This window comes from Centrocercus urophasianus, unplaced genomic scaffold, assembly GCF_019232065.1.
Source record: "Centrocercus urophasianus isolate 14NV4802_14NV808 unplaced genomic scaffold, USGS_Curo_1.0 seq_17, whole genome shotgun sequence".
Lineage (NCBI taxonomy): Eukaryota > Metazoa > Chordata > Aves > Galliformes > Phasianidae > Centrocercus > Centrocercus urophasianus.
In genome coordinates, this window is record NW_024884722.1 from 17,997,050 (window position 1) to 18,017,056 (window position 20,007).

General features: G+C 44.6%; 1 protein-coding gene across 7 annotated transcripts in view; it reads right to left on the reverse strand.

Annotated features, from left to right (window-relative positions):
* Window positions 1–350: 350 nt before the first annotated feature.
* The window catches only part of SEC31B (SEC31 homolog B, COPII coat complex component), a 32,511-nt gene continuing 12,854 nt past the window's right edge, over window positions 351–20,007 (reverse strand). For 4 of the 7 annotated variants that reach the window (XM_042817664.1, XM_042817665.1, XM_042817663.1 and 1 more), the window contains exons 11-27: window positions 19,444–19,674; window positions 18,372–18,446; window positions 17,380–17,463; window positions 16,327–16,435; window positions 15,729–15,907; window positions 15,002–15,128; window positions 14,012–14,157; window positions 12,330–12,503; window positions 11,547–11,738; window positions 10,595–10,805; window positions 9,869–10,195; window positions 8,783–8,821; window positions 5,930–5,985; window positions 4,574–4,720; window positions 4,044–4,160; window positions 2,860–2,931; window positions 351–2,103 (exon numbers count right to left, since the gene is read on the reverse strand). In XM_042817664.1, the coding sequence (XP_042673598.1) occupies window positions 1,924–2,103; window positions 2,860–2,931; window positions 4,044–4,160; window positions 4,574–4,720; window positions 5,930–5,985; window positions 8,783–8,821; window positions 9,869–10,195; window positions 10,595–10,805; window positions 11,547–11,738; window positions 12,330–12,503; window positions 14,012–14,157; window positions 15,002–15,128; window positions 15,729–15,907; window positions 16,327–16,435; window positions 17,380–17,463; window positions 18,372–18,446; window positions 19,444–19,674 (2,466 nt within the window). In that variant the 3' untranslated portion in view covers window positions 351–1,923. Of the gene's footprint in view, window positions 2,104–2,859; window positions 2,932–4,043; window positions 4,161–4,573; window positions 4,721–5,929; window positions 5,986–6,754; window positions 6,862–8,782; window positions 8,822–9,868; window positions 10,196–10,594; window positions 10,806–11,546; window positions 11,739–12,329; window positions 12,504–14,011; window positions 14,158–15,001; window positions 15,129–15,728; window positions 15,908–16,326; window positions 16,436–17,379; window positions 17,464–18,371; window positions 18,447–19,443; window positions 19,675–20,007 lie in introns of those variants that run through there. The other 3 variants (XM_042817666.1, XR_006168635.1, XR_006168636.1) reach the window with 3 other exon arrangements.

Genomic DNA, 20,007 nt, shown 5'->3' on the forward strand with positions numbered 1-20,007 from the left:
CCCCAAAACCACTGTGATTCCCCAGGAGAACTCCAGACATCTCTCAGACCCTCTTGTGCCTGACACAGATGGATAGTCACTGCTGAGGACGGTCACTGTAGAACAGATCTCTGGCCCTGCAGCCCCAGGAGCAGGTAAGGCCTGAAGTCTCACCACATCAGGATGTTTGCTGCCCATACCAGCAGAGCCCATGATCTGGTTTGCCCCATACCACTGAAAATCTGCTCCCCCAACCCAAGCTGAGAACTCTGCGGGTGACCCTGATAACTGAGAGGAACAACCCTTTAGCCAGACGTGACAGGCAACTGCCTTCAGATCAACGCTATAAAAAAAAAAAAAAACTAGCAGCATCACAAAACGCAGCTTTTATTTCACTGTTCTGTAATCTCTCAGTGCATCAAACTGCAGTAATAGAAACAGAACAAAGCAGCAACAAGGAGGCACTTCGACCTGGAAAGGAGAGAATGAGATGTACCCTCTCCCTCCCTTCTCTGATCCCTCTCCCTCCTAAGTCTCATGGTAGAACAGGCTGAATTGTGTAAGTCACTGAACCACAGACCCACGATGGCATTATCACTCAAGCAGCAAGCAGAGGAAGTAGGGGCTGGCTGCAGCCAAACACTGAGAAGAAGCCTCACTCCCAGCTAGGGTCCAAGGACTGCACTGCCTACTTAATGTGAAAGAGAGGAGGGTGAGGAAGGAGGAACAGAAGATGCACATGGAAGTGCCCCAAAGTTCCATCTGCTTTCCCAGACTTCTTCCACAGGACAGGCACTCTTCATTCACTTATTTTATCCCAGAGGAAATGCCACAGTAATGGAAAGTGTCAGTACAGCCATGTCCTTGGGACCTGTCAGTGCCTCCTACTGCAGCACATTTCTACTATTTTGTCAGGAGGCTTCTCCTTCTGCTCAAGTCTGGGCTGGTCTTTAAGGGGCCTGTACAATCTCTGTCGCTTCTGAAGTCCTAAGACTGCTTGGAAATCCCTAGTTAGAAAACCTTTAGACATCATCAGTTGGCAATAAGCCCACAGTGCTAACACAGAGGAAGTGAAAAAGGCCAGCCAGCGCAGCTTTTAGCCCAAACAAAGCTGCTGGCTCTGAGGAGGAATATACAGAGCATCCCAATCTGCTTGCATTCCTGTATGGGAGAGTCCCAGGAACCAGAAAGGGGGAGGAGGGAGGTTAAAAAAAAAAAAAAAAAAAAAAAAGGCTCAAGCCTTCAGCTTATGGGAAGGGAAAAAGGATACTGAGGAAACTGTCTTCTGTTTACTTTTTATGAAAAGAAGACTGGGTGAAGAAGAAAGAGAGAACCAAAGCTAGCCCAGAGTAGGCTGGCAGATAACTTTAGCTGTATCATGTATCAGAGCAGAGGGGCAAAAGATGAGTTGAAGATTAGAACGAAGATAAAGGAAGAACCAGAGGAGAGATCCTGACTGCAGCCCAATGGAGCAGAGGCACCCCAGCTTAGGTCCCAAAAGAGGCAGCTGCCACTGAGCAGCAGGGAGTAGAGCCTGAGGTGTCTGCTGTTTGTCTCCTATACAAAAGCAGTATCAACCTGGAAGGAGTTTCCCCTTTGTGGTTTGGGAACAGGGAAAAGGAGTCTAACACAGAGCAGTCTTTGAGGATCTCTTTGATACCTGGACACCTGAAACTGAGAGCCCTAGGCTGGGAAGTGGACTCGAGGGGTGTGGGGGGGGAATAGAGAAAGAGAGAGGGAGGGAGAGACAGCCAGAGAGCAGTCTCCAGGATATCGACTCCTGGCTGTCTGGAGAGTAGATAGGGCCAGGCATGCTGGTCAAGCACGGTTCCAGGCGCAGACTTCTTTCTCCAGAGTCGGAAGGAAAGTCCGCAACCTGCAGCACATCGACAGGTGAGAGAGTCCACCAGCTCAGCATGTGCAGTGTACCAGCTCTTCCACATGTTACACATTCAGCTTGCCAGCAATGGTCATGAGGACTTTCAGGACAGGCATGAAACCAGACACTTCACTGAAACTGCTGCTGCTCACCACTTGGGTGTGAACCATGAGACCCTGTTGGTAGTTCCTAGCTTCAATGCAGCGGGCAATTTCATGGAGACCCATGAGGATAGCTGGAGAGAGCTGTGGGGAGAAGCAGAAATGAGTCAGCATCCTTAATGCTGTGACACAAAACCCCTCTCCATACCGCTCTCCCCTGCTCTCTACCTGATCTTCACCAAATGCAGCACCTACAAAGCCAGGCACTGACAGGAGGGACAATCTACTTCATCCCTCAGTTTCCTAGCCCATAGCAAACATTAATCCAATACCTAGGTTAAGTTGCAGTTAACACAGGTCCTACGTAATGACGCTTCAACATTAAATGAATATGTGATATATTTGAGGAGATCAGTGGTCCATCTAGCACAGAATCTCATCACTCAGGCATAAAATGGACACTTTCAGAAAATATATATATTATAGAAGTTCTTGCCTTGATTGATAACCCTCCAGCAATTGGCATCAGCAGTATCCTCTTAGCTAGAGGATACATTAGGTTCATAAGTACGTCTAGAACATCCCTTTACTAATGTTCCTCCCCATCTAGAACCTATACATATACGATACACACACATCTCCCAAGTGTACTTCCTAGGAGGAAAACCACCCTACAAATAGTCCCTCACAGCTCTTCCTTACTCTATTTCCGGGCCAAGGTTAAGGAAAAAGAATAGCTAAATTTGGCTGGAATCAAAGAGCATTATAAGGTTTTGCAATCCCTTTACTTTCTTAAGAGACTATGTAGTAGAAACACTGGAACAGACACCAGGGGCCACAGCACAGTTCAGAAATGGGATCAAGAAACCAGCTTGATAACAAATGCAGGCATACACTTACCGCCTGCTCACGGAGTTTGTCATACAAGGTCTCCAGCCGTTGCAATGCATCCTCTAGCTTCCTTCGAGTTTTCTAAAGTAAAACAGACATTGCTAGCTCAGAGAGGGCTTCAAACACACTATTCCCAGTATCAGGTTGCTCTCGCTCAGGTCTCCCCTCAGCACCCTGCAATTTCAGCAGCATCACAACCTCTGCCAGACAGTTTACAGCCAGAGACTGTGATACAAACTGGCCATATCCTTGCAATGTACATATACATGCATGTTTTCTCTCCAAAACAGAAGGCTGGATTTGTCCCATTTTCTGCCTTGCAGCCAAGACATTTGTCCCTTCTAATAGTGCCTTCAGACTACACAACAGAGCAACTAGTTCTAAAGCTGGGGAGCTGTTCATTAACTGACCCACTGAACATTCAGATAACCTCACCATGCTTCACCTAAGCAGAAGCTTAGAAGCAGAAACCCCAGTCCTCTTGAGGAAGGGAGGAAACATTCTTCGTACTCTAGACAGCCACCAAGAAAAGGGTCTGAGTACTGAAGATCTGGTTGTTCCACCTTGGATAATCCACTCAAAGGTACGTTACACTGTGGATAGAAATGCCTAGCTCTGGGCAATGCTGGGACAGGGCTGGCAGGCTTAGGAACTCAGGTGTTTTGCATTGCTCTACCAATCCAGCCACTCAAATTCAATATCAGCTTAGAGCTTCAAACTATTAAGTCCAAACCATAGGTTTTTCCATCCCTAGAGGGAACACTTTCCAGGAGATGAGCTGGAGAAGTTACAGCGACTCAAACACAATGCTTGTATGGCTTTCTCTTTCAGTCTATCTTGGCCTTTCCCTCTGAGCTCTGAGAGCTTGTACTGTCAGCCATTCTGCAGTAACTACCTATGCATCAAAACGATGGAAAAGGAAGCTAAATTAGCCAGGTCATTTCTTCTGCTTTCCTCAAAGAGCTAGGAGTACAGAGCCATTGCTCCAGAGAGGCAAGAAGAGGTAGTGTTCTCCAGCAGTTATCCACATCTCAAACCCCGTGAGATGGACAAGCCCATGGCCTAAAGGAGGGAGGCAAATGGAAAATAACCTAGTTATGTAGCGAAGCCTCTTCCTCTCTTAGGCTGACAGAAATATCAGCCAAACATCTGCAAGGACAAAGAAGCCAAAGACCAGAGAAGAAAGGACTTACTGGATCAGTGGCAACAGCAGAACAGCGTTGCACCAACCCTTCAAGTGTGGTCTTCAGACCCTGGTGTTCAGGGGGCACCTCCTTCTTCTCAACTCTCTCTGCAGGTAGCTGGTGATACTAAGAGAGAGAGAGAAACAGACGAATAAACACAACAGGAGCACAAAAGGCAGGAATAGGGAAACTCCCCTCCTGCAACTATGAACAGGAAGAATTTCACCCTCTGGCAAATTCAGAGAATATCTGGAAGCACAGACTACAGTACAGTTACTGGTCTCTGTGGATTCCCATCTTTCAGGAGGCTGACAGCCTGTCTTGGCCTGCCTCCCTTCTAGTCACAGACAGGTGTCATTTTCGACTCTGGTAGCAATTTTAGCAATTCCTCTAGCACTCAGGCAGAAATGTTTTATAAGGGCTGAGAAGCAGGCACATAAGCCCTGCAGCTGCCAAGAAATAAGCATCTCAAAAGCCAAGACATTTTTGTACTTGACAAGGAGCTGGTGGCTGGGAAACATCGCACTTCCCCTTGATACCTGCAGGCTGCCTTCCTTGGGTGCCCCTGGGGGTGACTGGCCAGATTCTTGCAACCTAGAGAGCTGAGGATGGATCCCTTGAGGCTCAGTGGGCAGGCTCATTACTGGAGCTGTGATGGGAGCTAGAGGAGCAAATTTCTCAGGCAGCTGTCAGAAAAATAAGAGAGATTAAAGACAAAAGAAAAAAAAAAATCTGTGCTGAAAACAAACAAAAATACAAGTCCAAGGAAAGAGGGCTGGTTACTCTCTCCACAATCAAATTCAACTTCCTTTCTAACTTTCACAGAGCTTAGTTCTCAAGATGTATAACACATCTTTGTTCTTTCAAGCCCCCTCAAGAGCATGGGGCCCTTTTTGCATCCCAGATGAACAGTCAAAGCAACGGCAAGAAAACCACTCTGGAATTGTTCAGTCAAAGAGATCCGTTGCCCCTGAAAGCACTGGTCCTCAGAAAGCCGCCTTGGCTCTGCAATGGCACGAGTCCTGAATGTAGAGATTAGCAGCAGTAAAGTGTCCAGCAGAGCAAGAGCTGGGGAAAATCCCATGACATGGGGGGAGAATCCTCTTGCAAACACTTCATCATGCCCCTGCTAAGCCAGAGAGTCAGGATAGATTCACTTTGACAGGACTGGATCAAAAGGAGATGGCTTTAACAAGAGGCTAATCCTGTTGTAGTGAGCACAGCCTGAAGCAGGTTCCCAGCTATGCTGCCAGAAAAAGGGTGAGAAGTCTCTTCCAAGCTAAAGAAGAGGAGTGGGGGGTGGGAATGGTGCCAAAGAAGCTTCTTGTCACACCTGCAAGCAGGCAGCAGTAACAGAAACGGGTATTGAGAGCATTTGTTACAAAACTGCTCAGCTTACAGGCCCTCCAATGCAATCACTACAACGCAGGGAGCAGCAGGGCCAACATGGTACCGTATTGGCCAGCGTCAAGCTTCTGAGGAAGATCACTGTAGATCTCACTGTGCTGAGGGGAAATGCTGCCCCCAGCTGTCAGGTGTGAATTGACCATGATCTTCCAATCCGAATAAAAAAAAGCATGTACACGGGGATAAGGTTAAATCAGTATTTCTAGCAATAGGTGACTACAGTCAGTCTGGGAAGTAATGAGTGACTGTGTTACAACACAGATGATAACCATGTCATAAAACAGTCACCTTGGATAACAGTATATCAAGTTTGGATGGGAAAGAGTTGAGATGATTCAGACTGCAGTTCCAGTGTTGCGCATCATGTAGAACTGGACGGGTCAACATGAGAGTGGCTCGGTGTGACAATAGCATTTAAAGGAACATATCCCTTGCATGGAGTTCCCAAGCTAAAAGACAACCAGCACATATTCCAGCCCAAAGCTTACCTTTTTCTTCTGAAGGCCTCCTCTTGCAGCAGAGGGATCAGTCCAAGATTCCTGAGCTGTCAAGAGAGCGAACAAGACACAGATGTCAGGCTTTGAGAAGACGGCTACGGCAGCAATTCATGTCTTGAAATTCCCTTTAGCTCCAATTCCCCCACCACTGTACCTTCAGACCATTTCAGCTGAGGAATTTAAGGTCCACTTGGCAGACCAGAAAACTGTTCTTGCTTTTCTTTCTTAATTACATTCTCAGCAGCTGAGTACATACACATGCTTCATGAGGTGATGTCTGATCAGACTGTCCTGGCACACCCTCACTCCCACACTGAAAGCCTTTTCTGCAACTACCTGAGGCCTTCCACAATCTGCATAGGTTGCAGAAGTCAGTCTCAGAGTCAGTGTGGAACTCCACACACATGTATGTTCAGGGACTTCCTGGGGTTCCCTATACAGAAAAATCTACTGTTGTGATATTGCAGGAAAAGCTGTGCTATAGGTGAGAAGTTTTCTTGATAATGCCTGCACAAGTGCCTCACTGTGCAATTTCAACGTGGTACAGGTTGCCATAATAGGAGGAGGAAGAGTTCAGAGGTGGGTTGAATTTTTCCCCTTTCAAAAGGATGTTCAGGACTAAAGCTTAGGAAAATTTGTTGGCATCCCACCTAGGAAGGAGCAGACTTGGCCAATTACTACTTTGAGGTTTCTCAGAGACATTTTTGTGGCATTTAGCCTCAAACCTCACTCCAGGTAATTAAAAATCTATCAGATCACATGACATCAAAAGATCTGCAAGCACACTTCATTCTGCTAAGGTCAAATTCCAGCTACCTTGTCTGCTGCTGTCTTGTAAGAGTATCTGGATCTCTACAGAAAACCCCAGTGCTTCTTTTGTCACGTTGATCTTAATAACCTCAGGTCCATGAGATGGGAAGAATCTGTGAGAAAGCAGCATAATTCTAAGGGGCAATATCAAAATTCCTGGAGCTCAGCACCACACTTAATGAGCCACTGATCCTCAACTGGGCTTTAAAAATCACAGAGGAAAGATGCTAAAGGTGCTTCATTACTTTAATTACTTTTATTATTAAAATTCTGGCAGCCTCTTTTTGCCTTCCCTTTTCCCATGATTTCAAGACTCACTCTCTGATGAGTTTGGATCAGCAGTTTAATTAAATTGGCACTTATTTGTAGCTTGGGGATTCTGTGCCCTAGAATTCTGCGTTCCCCCACCAAGCTTGTGGCCTAGCAGTCCCTGGCACTGTTCCAGTCCAGTGGCACTTTGAATCCTCAGAGGAAACAGCTATTTAAATTATAGTCTTTAAGCCAGGCACTTAATCAGCAGACAAGACGACAGGACTTCACTGCATTTTGCTGGGATAAAACCCAACTACCTTGTCTATGCTACTTGTGAAAGACAATTTCTCATCAATTCTGAACGGAATGCTCCATGGCAGCAGTCTCCAGCAACGCTTATGCTAGAAAACCCACAACTGTCACAGGATGGAGTCAGGGATTATCCTAGCCATAAATGAGATCAGCCAACATATTATTATCCTTTGCCCTATCCTTGACGCTCTCTGAGAGCATGGGATTTCTACGAGTGAAGAACTTCCTTCAGCATACTAGAGAGAATTTCTCCATGAGCCTGCATGCAGAAGTTTACAAAGCAGGAAGTTTGGTTAGATTGCAAGATCTTAGAGTTCTTTTTCAGGTTGAAGAAAAGAAAAACAAAAACCTTTCAAAACCAGGACAGCAGCAGGCAAGAAAGCACACTCAAGGAAACTTATCTGCACTGCTCATCCAGGCATGCCGTACGGCCCCATTAGTACTTACTGGGGCTAAAAGCTGCTAGAAGGGAACTTCTTAGCAGTGAATTACCACAGGGCATCTTCAGCCTGAAGAAGTGTTTGATGCCCTTGCCTTGGAACCATCTTTCCTTTAACAGGGAATCATCGAGCCCTTTGTTTCCCTGTTGGAAGGACAACTCTCTTTCTGGACTCTGTTCTACACAGCAAGGACAGTGAGGATTGCTGGCTGGTATAAGTATGTACTCAGTATTCAGATTTCCTACACAATTCTTTTGTGATAATCTTTTTTGCCTGACAGATGGTCTCTAGTACAATCAGCCCCTTGCAGAGCCACCCCAATAAGATATTGATTCTTACTCTTGGTATAGATTGGGAGATATCTATTTTCTGTCATCAGTGAATTCCAAAGAGTTTAATCCGTACAAAGCACCAGTCTAAAAAGCTCAGCAGTTCAACTTTCCCCCAGAAGATGGAGATTCAAATCCCAGCTTTATCCTATAACCAAAGCCAAGAGGACTTTTCAATTTCCTTTGGAAGAGAGTTCCCAGACTGCTTGGGAAGCTCTACTTCATCACTGTTTCTGTTGGACTTCCTTTCTTTCAGTCTTACCAGGGAAAGCACAAGCAAAGCCATGCATGAATCTGAGAGTGTAACAGCGAGAAAATGAGGTGAGTTACAACCACTGGACTGTTCATTGCCTGGAGAACCAAGTGGGTGCCATTCCCCACTGGCCCACTGGCAGAAGGGACACAGATCGAGAATGCTCTAACTCTTCCAAAACTGGAGGCAAATAGAGAAGTCCCTGTTTTCTGTACTCAGATTCATGAGTAACAGTAGTTTTTTTTCATTTTACTTGCAACACCCACAGTTGTCACTTACCAGTCCCCTGGACAAGTATATGCTCTACCCTGGTTGTACAGCTCCCCAAACATGCAACAAATAGCAGTGAGCATACATGCACACACTAAACATGCACACTCCCCCCATGTTTCACAGGAAGCAACAACACTGCCTCCCCAACGGGTCTAGAAACTTCTCTGTGTACTACCTGCATGATCCATGTGGGGATCTAGCCAAGGGAAGAAACCTGAAAATCAAGGCAGGGTGGGACAGTCATCATCACCAACAGCTTTTACTCAGCAAGTAATGTCCCTAGACTACCATCCATTAGTTTTTCAGAAGAAATTTGAACAGCTTTAGATTCTTTAGATTTCTTAGTCCCCGTAGGCTTTACAGAGTGGGATTTGCTATCGTTGGTTAAACCAGCAAATGATTTGCGGAGGCAAACCTCAAAGCCACAGTTCCTTCATTTCACAGAATATGTATAGTTTGGAAAAGCATCTGCTCAAAGATCAAAGGATTGTCAGCTTTGTTGTTAGGGGTCTCAACAGACTGGCTAAACCTACCCCTTTATATAGCAAGCACCAGCTGAGATGATGTGAAAAACAAAGAGCAAATGCCCATTCACTGGGAACTAGGACCAACACTGTGCTGCTTCTTCATCATGCTTGTAAGGACTCCACACAACTCGCAGGCTAGGCTGTACATAATCCACACACCCAGAGCGGAAAGGTTTCAGATTTAGTGCATAGAGGAAACCAGAAGAGAATTCCAGGGCAAGGAATTATGGCAACAGGAAACAGTGAGGAGAATTGTAGCACGGCACACAACAATTTTGTCTTGAAGCTAGGCAAGGGGTATCCCATGTACAAAGAAGAACCACCTTGCTGTCCCAGCATTTCAACTGCACTTCTCATTTAAGTTACAGAAGTGGGGATAAGATCAGCAAGCCTTCCACCATGCATTCCCTGGGAACTACCACCCTTTCAGTCAGACCAGATGCCTCTGGAGTGAACCATTGCTTAAAGTTGCACTGGGAACCTGGAAAGACAGCATTTTGTAACCACAGCCCGAGGGACAGAGTGGCTGAACAGCCTGAATAAAACCATAATCACTGCTGTATTTCATCACCATAGCAGGACTCAGCACAATATGCCTATTATGTTGGCCTCAGATAATATCACATCCAGCCCTTAAGGTGGCAGACCAGAACCCAGAAAGCCTACGTCCACTATTTACAGCAAATTGCATCCACAAGCATCCTGTACACACAGGTCACACAGGCAGCACTTACCTATGGGAGGAGGAGGAAGGCTGGCTGCTGGCAGAGGTTTAGTAGATGGAGCTCCAGGACCTCCCTGTGGGTAACCCACGTTCATGGGGCTGCTGAATGGTGCTGATGAAAAACCTAGAGGAGACTGGCTTGCCACTGGTAGAGGACAGGCTGCAAGAAGCTGAGATGATGGGATCGAGGCCGGAGCAAGCAGAGCAGGTCCAGATGGCAGAACACCAGGAGATGTCATGGGCATGGACTGTCCTGACAGAGGCGGCTGGCTGGGGAAGGGAGCAGGACCAACTGGCCTGGCTCCTACTGGGCTGAATGGCTGAGACTGTGACAGAGCTACAAACAAGAAAGAGAGTGCATCTGCATCACTTGTTCTATGTCTAAACTACTACTGATACTCCCCTTCATGCCAGTAAGCCTTTTCTTCAAGTCATGCCCTACGCAATCCACAGCAGGAGTATTCCCCATAGCCCAAGTAACATCAGTCAAATAGTGCCACAAAGTTAGCAGGGGCTTCTCCATTTCTATACGTGCTTAACAGTAGGAGGGCAGCAACAGTTTCTAGAACTAGATAAAGCAGAAGTGCTGAGAATCTTCTCTGACTGCTAATTTGCTTTTTGCAAGTAAAACAGACTTGTGAGAAAGAGGCAAAGCAGTCACTTATGCCTATGGATTTAGTCTAAGAAAACCTAAGGAATTTCTAGATAATGGAACCAGCTATCAGACAATGCTTACCTGGCCCTGAAGCTGCTGCTGAAACCATGCCCACATTATACTGTGGGTATGGTGATCCTCTGGAATAGACACCTGTTTGTGGACTAGTGCTGGTCTGGGGAGGGACAATATGGTGAGGTGCAGACATTGCTGGCACTGGCTGAGGTGGGAAGAAGGAAGGCACTGAAGGCTGAGAGGGTGCTGAAGGGGCAAATGATGACTGATAGTTGGGCTGCAATTAAAAAAACAAATAAACTTGAAATGGTCAGAGTCATACAGGACACAAACACACACAAAACTTTCTATCTCTAGAAAGCCTCACTTTCTATCTCTGTCACTTCTCAGGTAAGAGAAGATGCTGTTTTTTATCAGTGCTCTGGATGGATTGGATCAGAGGCCTCTCTGCTGTCAGGAGCACAGTAGACCTTTCTCCACCCTTAAGTGTGGTTGGCAGGAAAAGGCAAAGGGCAGAAGCCTGGGTGCTGTCTTCCCTGCTAGTACAAGACTTGATGACCCTTCCTTTCATACCACATAGCTCGTTCATGAAGCTGGGAACCACACACTTGATAATATTCTCAGGCTTTCACAAGGATTAGCCTTTAGGAACTAGTTCCTATGCTGTGACTTCCTAAAAGCACAATCAGAGAAAATAATGCAGAAATAATAATGAAATAATGGAAGCAAAACCTTCTGAATGCGAATTTCTTGTGCAAGAACTGAGATGAAGTGCACTAGTTTTACCGAGATCCAAGGGTGAGGTGGAGAAGAGCAATCCCTTTTTTTTACCGTGTGGGTAAGGGCTCTATGAAAAGAAGACATCCAGCCCATTTTTGCATTATCAAAAACCTTGTGTTTAATTCAGGAATGGACATTACTGGTGAGTTCCTCAATGCCTGCAGTCTGCATTATCTCATAATTCTCCAACCCAGTAGCCTTCCTCCTTCTCCCACAAGCACTTGAATTTCAGGCTTACCTTCTCTGGATGTCTGCGATCTGTTCTCTGTGCTGCTGCTCCTTCAGGGGCGGAGTCCCCCTGGGCTGCTGGAGATGTGTGCTTCGTGACACCTACATTGACACGAGCGTAGGGGAAAGGTGGTGGTGGCTGATCTCCCACATTCTCTCCTTGAGCGTGGAAGAGCCGGTCTCGGAGCTGTTCGATCAGGAGCTGAAACAAACCATGCATTATAACTGCCTCAAGAGCCTCAAATGAAGGCTATGGGGAGGCATTCAAAGCAGACTGATCCAGAGCACTGGGCTTCAATTTGCAGAACAGGCCACTTACACAATAGCCGTCAGAAAAGAAAGAACCTGTAGGTGACAGAATCTAGGACATATTTCCTTGCAGATGAAGTCTCACCAATCCTTCCTCCAATCTCTACAGTATACCTTCTTCAGGCCCCACTTTCATTTTGGCACTGGGCAGATTTACTTTATAAGTAGCCTCTCCATTCACTTCTTCTATCAGGTAGTTTCAAGACTAGACACACTTTCCCTGGAAAACTACCTTCCAGTGACATCCCCAAGAACTTTTTACAGTTCTGTAGTTTCCCTCCTATTTCCCAAAGCAAAAGGGCTACAAACAAAAAAACAAATACAGATGCTATGTCTTAGAAAAACAAAACATCTCTACTCCTGAATTACCATAATTAATGTTAAATCCTAAGTCCTGACACAAGTAAAACCCCAAGCTCACTTGTAAAAAGTATCATTTTCCCCACAAAGTACTCTTTCCTACAAAAACCTGTTTCTCACTCACCTCTTTAGAGCTGTTGGGTAGGTAATTCATTGCAGCTGCCAAGCATCCTTGTGATGCCAGAAGACTGGCATACTGGGTGATTTGTTCTGCCAAGACAGGGCCTGGCATTGGTTCTGCTGTTCCTCGGAGCATCTCAATGGACCTGCTCAGCACCATCACTTTCTCTATGAGATCCTGAATAGGCAGGGAGAGGGAGACAAATGGACTATTTAGAATCCGATTTCTTTTACTGGCCCATCTCACACTGAGAAGCACCAGATGGCTCCTCCCTTTCAACTGCCATTGGGTCCAATGTGGACAGAAGTTACTCCATTTGGCACCACGTAGTACCACTGATAACTATTTCCTAAAGTGCACTTTGTGCAGAAAAATCAGGAACCAGGAAGCATATCCTGACACAAGTTACTTTTACAGTAAAGGAAAAAGAAAATGAGAAACCACAAGAACATTACCATCAGCTATGATCTTTTTACTAAGTACTTACTCCTGTAAGTCTAGGAGTCCAAGGTATCAGCTTGGAAGAGAAAGGATAACAACAATACCAGGAGAAATTCACTAGGACAAACTACTACTACTGACAGACCAGAAATTTTTTGGTTATTCAAAGCTCCTTCAACTCCTACAAATCAAAGCAAAGTTTGTATCTCTTTAACGATGTATGCATCATTATGACTGGGAGGAGGCCAGTTTCAATCAGAAATGCTAAAGAAGCTTTATTGTTGCTGTTATTTACTAGCAGGCTTCAAGACCAGGGAATTCTACAGCACAGGGTGTTATCAGCACATGTCAGAGTCAAAGACTTGACTAGTTCATTCTAGTGACTGACAGACACAACACAGGTTAGCAGCTTAGCAAGGACTGGTTTAAGTGCAAAGGCGACAATACTGACTTAGAAACAGACTTAGAAACCCTGATTCATCTTCAAGGTTTTGCCCATACAAGGTTATTCTACCTGCAGTGCAAAGAACACAAACTGGACTTCATTTTGCCAGACTGTTCTGGATGAAGTAAGAGCTAGATAACCTTAGCATTACAGCTATACAGTTGATCAGTCCAGTAGCAAACATACTCCCAAGTAACTACCAGTCAGATAATAGATTTAGTCTAGAGAAGCTGAGACACCACCAGTGTACAAAGACAGGCGTGCAAGCTGTAACTCCCATCCATAGCTGTGTTTATGCATAGCATAATCAGTATTCTGCACAAACATACAGACTCATAACTTTTAACAGTGTAAGTCATCTCCAGACATAAGCCCACAGTCCAGGCTAGAAGAAGATACCTTGGTGACTGCAAACAGCTCTTCACTGTCTTTTGGAAGCCAGCAGCTAGTCTATTTTCTAAGGGTGGGTAACTAAAGGACAAGGGGAAATGGTTTTAAACTGGAAGAGGATAGATTTAGACTTGATAATAGGAAGAAATTCTTTACTGTGAAGGTGGTGAGACACTGGAACAGGTTGTCCTATAAGGCTGTGGATGCCCTCTCCCCAGGAGCATTCAAGGCCAGGCTGGACAGGGCTTTGAGCAACCTGGTCTAGAGGGAGGTTGGAACTAGATCGTAAAGGTCTCTTCCAACCCAAACCATTCCATGATTCATTCTATGATTTGATGTGATGATGCAAACAGATTAACGTTACCAAACTGGCCTAGTGAAAGTCAAGTCAACATAATAACACTGGTACCTGCAAGGCAAGGGGTGATGAAGTCTCATGGTTTTTTACCCAGCATTCCACCAACCTCTCCACATTGCCTGATGAGATATAACAGAGGCAGGCATCATTGGACAGGGTTGCATCTCCCTCCAACTCTAGGCGGGAACCCAGCATATCTAAAAGGAAGAAACACAGCCAATGTTTAACACTTCTATTTTGAAGAGTTCATTAACCCTCACAGTCCTCCCTTAGCAATTTCACGCTGTCCTGGCATAAAAAGGTAATGAGAGCTTTGAATCTGCATCCAATTCTAGGATAACACAGAAAAATGGGCATTAAGAAAATACAAAGTCAATTTGATTGAAAAGAGAAGTCATTTCTTACACATCTATCATTTTTTGTACGTGTCTGGTCATATAAAAGAAGGAAAAACCCTTAAAAATAATGAATATGACAAGAAACTTCAACATTGTTTTTTCCAAAAAGGTGTGGGTATCTCCAGGCAACAGCAGCGTCTGGTGGTAGAGACAGTAAACAGCCCGGTAATTATCCATGTTTAGCAAAAGCTAGGAGATAGAAGGTAAGCTGGAATGACCTTATCACCACTGTCACGGTAACCTTCCAGCCCTACAATTTGTTCTTTATTAGATGCCATGTTCTCTTGCATTTCAAGATGTCATCTCACATGTATGAAATGATGGAACCTCTCCAACGGTGCTGAGTCATTTCTGTTTGCCAGGTGCTATTCACCAGCTAAGCAGCATTTCTTACCTGCTTTAGCAGGGAGGTTGGACTTAATGATCTCTTGAGGTCTCTTCCAACCCCTGCGAGTCTGTGATTGAGATTCAGTCACTAGATAGCCCCCTAACTCCGCCTTCTTGGAACAACCAGATGCTGAGCATGTTTGGCTTTTTAACAAGATGGAGGAAACTACTGAAGTCAAACAGTCAATAATCCATCTCTGAATTTAAAAGGGAGGGGAATCCCTTTCAGGTGGAATATACACAACACACTGCATACCACAGAGCTGAGTGTAGTCCTCACGCTTTGAGTATGTTAACAAGATGGCCAATGCCTCCTTCCAGCTCTGTAGATCACATGTGCGAACAATGTCTTGCCAATTCTGCTGCACAATGGAGGAAACTAGCTGTAAAGGGAAAAAGAAGGCCTATCAATCACTGAAGACTAAGAGTGACTGCTCAAGCAAGTGCATCCACAGGAACAGCTCCCTTTCAGCGATACTTCCCAGTAACCACCTCACTGCACATGAGGGTTCACCAATCCCAGCATTCTAATGTTAACAGTAATTGGTACCTTATATTTCTAAGGAAAAAGCCCAAAGGATTTGAGAAATAAAAGTAGCTGCACTAGGCAAGACTGAAAATCTGTCTAACACATATCCTGCTTCAGAGCACTGATGACTGTGAATATAGTGCTGGGCTTTCCCATTCCCTCTTACACTCTGCTATATGGCAATTAATAAGCTAGGATTCTCCTTGTTGAGCTAGAAAGAGGCTGTATGTTCAACAGGTTACAAGCATAGGGAGCTAAGGCATAAACTGTCAAATGAAAAGGAACAGAGAACAGACATTCTAGGTGTCATCATAAAACTATCAGGAGATAAAATGCAATGTCTATCCAAGAGAACATTTGACTTCCTGCCTAAGCATTTCAACATATACTCAAACATCTGCCACGATATCACACATCATATCCTGCTCAGTGGGCACACAAAACTGTCACTAACCAGGGAGAGTTTTGTCTTCTGCTTGGCAAAGTAGCGCTTCTGGGTCTCCTTTAGGAGGTTCTCCCCACCAGCTATAGCTAAGATGATGGCATCAGCAAATCGCTCTGCCCGCATGCACAGATCCACAGCACCCTCAAAATTTCCCAACAAAAGAGCTTGGCTGATCAGTCCATCAGTATCTATAGAGGTGAGAAAGCAGAGTCAACCAACAGGGGCATCATCCAGATGCATGATCACGACTGTTCTAAAGAGCAGACAGTAAGAAACAGTACCATATGGAAGCCCAAACAAAGGAAGATTTGGAAACAAATCAGGTTTTGCATTTAAAAACCAAAACAATCAAATAAAAACCTCCACTGACTCGACAGTAAGTCTTCCATCATCTACATGATTCTCCTACACTTTAAATAGGTCTCTTGTCTGTGAAGAGAATTTACTTACAAAATACATATAAATATTGCATGACAGCTGAGTAGGCCTTGTATTTTAAAGATAATCACTTGCTGGAGTGGACCAGATTCTTCCTGGTCTCTGTAGAATTTCATGTTACCTCTGTCCCTTTTTCTAAAATGGCAAAAACACATTTCAGGTAACATACCTTCTGTGACAGGAATCTCCAACATACTCATATTCTGTGGGACGAGGTTGTCAAAAAAGGCTGAAGAGGAGGAAACAGCAGCTACATCATCACTGGAATTTATCAAAAGCTGTGCAAAGAGTGCAAGAGGTTAATTTATTCATTGAGCACACAGATCCTGCCCAGAACAGTTTGAAGGTTTGCAGAGTGAGATGGGACTGCTATGCATTTGGATGAGAATGCTCATATAAGTCTGAATTTCAGCTTGGAAGCCCTTCGTGCCTCCTGCCACTGCTCTACTAATGTGTGTAGTTTTACTGAGGCACCAAGAAGAGTAGTGCTGCTATTAACAATGCTTAGGAGAATGACAGTGTAAGACATGCATTGACAACAGTACTGCTGTCTAGTTTTCCTGCGTTCAATGGTCAGCCCGTAAGCAAGCTGAACAATTTTGCATGGAATAGAGATAAGCCCAGCAAGAGATGCATATAATTAACAGGCAGGATCACATTCATGTTTGGTGCTCGGTAGGAATGCAGGACAACTGCTATCCCTAGAGTATCTTAGCAAGTGTTCAAAATTACTACATTGAGGATAGCAGCTTTAGATTCCTGAGAAGGACACAATTTACAGAGGATGCTGAACCAGGCATTGGGAGGCATCTGAAGACAGCCTTCTCAAAATCATGTGAAAATACAGTTCAAAGGATAGAAGAAGTGAAAAGGAAAGAAATGCAAAAGAAATACCACAGCAGAATCTTCACAGAGGAAATCCAGAACTGCAGCATGAAGTTAAGCCAGGGTAAGGCTAAGTTCATCATGAAGAAATCAACACTGGCAAACAAGCCCTCTAGCAGTGTTAATAGCCAGGAGTCCATCTTCATCATTCACCGATTTGTTTTAAAGCCGGAAGGGACAGTTAGGATCACTTAGTCTGACCTTGTGAGAGTCTGACAGGCCTGTGAACTGCCCTATGCGATTCCTGCATTTGAGCCCAACAACTTATGGCTGATATTAAACCTTTCTGTTCATTCTACCCTTTTTCTCCCAGACTGGTAATATGTACAGAACATACCTGATCTGACTGAGCAGCATTTGTATCATCTGTCTCAAGAAGGGGCTGTTTATCTGGGATTCCATTACTCAAACATGAAGTGATCTAGAAAAGAAACAGATATTCACAAGGTAAAGGTTAACCATGATAGCAGCACAGTCAAAATTCCTTGGCTTTTCACCAGTGTGAAAAGTTCTATCTCCCTACTCCTGGCTGGCCACACGGCAGACATTATTTAGCCTTTTCAGACACTTGTCCACGCTGTTGCAGTTCCAACTAGTGTAATATCTTCATCTGCCACTTTCCTGGCTGAGGAACTCCCTGAGATGCAGAGCTCGATGCTAGAAGCTCTCACAGCTGTGCTGCTGTTATACACCTCTTTGAGCATCAACTGGCAGTAAGATAATAGGGCTCAAGACCATTTTTGTCTGATCCAGTAAAGCTACTGCTATACTCTTACTAGTGTCTACATATTCATTTCAATAGAAACTCTGGAAACTTAGGTCCGGTTGACCAGCACAATCAGAAAAAAAGATATGAATGGTCATTTTGGATTTTCTTTCCATCATCCCTCTTTCAAAGCACTCTTTGTGATAAGCAGTTCATCTTTGAGCTCTGAGGATAAGGACTCTCTGTAGAGGTTTAGTTATACTTATTACACATGTCAGCTTGGTCAGCTTTACCATTTAAGATCTAAATAGAGAATTGCTGAGTGCAATGCAGGACAAGGAGGCCTTTGTACAGCTTCAGGTCAGAAGGAATGAATCTGGGCTGATCCAGCATTCCTAATGCAGTCCTAAAAGAAACCACAGAATAACTCTTGCCTACGTTCCCTACCCACTGCAGCAGGTTTCAGTCTGAGGGATACCTCAAGCGCCCTTCAACTGAAATATCGTTCAGTTTGGTCCTTTGTGTACCATGAGGACAAGTATTCATTTCCAGTAGGAATCCTATAATGTTCGAGCAGAAGCTTTAGCCCTGTAAAGGTCTCTCTCTAACAAAAGTCTCCTTACCTTTTTTTGCAGGTCTTCTTTGCTGTAGCCCAGCAGCTTGAGGAGTTTAGTTCTAGATTCCTGCTCCAGGTTCACCTGAGTCCCCAAGGACATTGAAAAAGACAAGAAAATGTATAAAATCCTACCATCCACATACTGCCAATAGCTAGCTACTTCTAGCAGCAACAAAGTCTAGAGCTCAGTTTACAGATAAATAACTATGAAAGTACACCCAGTACACAGTGGGAAAACCTATAGAATTTAAATTGTGGTAACAATAAAGGCTTGTGGTAACATTCAAGCTTGTTATGAAGTTACAACTAAGTGGCAACCAAGCATGAGGTCTATGCAGGTGCACATTTAGTGCACTTGGCCGTTAATTCCCTGGATGGCCCAGAATTTGCTGATACTATCTCTGCACAGAGACAATAGACCAACCTGAGCTTGGATGAAAATGAAAGTGTGGTTGCATGAACTCCTAGTTGGCTTCAACAGGAGAAGTAACAAACTAGTTGTTAGAGAAGCTTTCTGAGTAGGGATTTCAGACAGACTCAGAAATTCCCTCAGGCTCTACATAGCCCAGCTCACGTGGTACCTGTGTGGTTTAATGACCGATTAATACCTTGCAAGGAGATCTGGCTATTTCATTAACTCTTTGAGGCTAGTCCTACTACTAAACTGAACAATCTGTACATAGACAAGATACCTATAAACAGTTAGAAACTGTTCCTGCAGATGCAGAAATGGTCATGCAGAACATTCTTTTGAACAGAATTAAGATGCTTGGTTTGTAGTTTAAGATAGCAGTAATGAATCTTGCCTGCCCTGGAGTGGTTCCACAGGACCACAGGCAAGCTGGATTATAAAAACTCAGTAGAGTGACAGTTTGAGATATCTCATCCAGTGCTACATGGTTGCAGTGATCCTTGCAATGGAGACTCTTGTCACAACTTAAGACAGCAACTGGTCACCTTGTTCATTCAAGAGATCAAGTTTACTATGCAAATGCTGTACTATTGAAAAGGTCCTGCTGTTTCCCCATACACAAACACATAACAGAATTGACCCCTGTGCTTCACCAGTGGCATCCTACCTTTAGGAATTTCCACAGGTTCTCCTCATACTTCAACTTGGCTGTCTGGATCTTGCCCTTGCAGTAATCAAGGAGGTTTCCTGACTGCAGAGCCATCTGCAGTTCTCTGGACCGAAGCAAAAACTCAGTTTCAGTAGTGACTTGACTGATGAAAACTTGGTGGGGGTAAGTCTGCTGCATTTGCTGCCCAGGAGCTTTGGTAAGACCAAAGGTAATCAGTTTTCCTCCAAACTGAGAAAGACAGAAAGAGACAAAATAAGCATTTTTACAACATTTAACAACTTCACTTAACTCTTCATTTAGCAAGGCTGACTCAAGCTCCAAGCTGTGACCAGTAAGAACCCAAAGTTCCATGTACATGTACAGCAGGAACACAGAGGGAGTCCTTCAGATGAAGGATCAGTAATTCCTGCTGGTAAGCACGTCACTCATGTATGCGTTGCCAGGCACTGCTAACTGAAAATGTCAGAGAGGCACAAAGGAAGAAGTACCATTTAGTACTGTTTGTTCTTTTCTGAGAGGCAGGCTGCAATGATGAAAACCATCATGCAAATAGTAGGCACT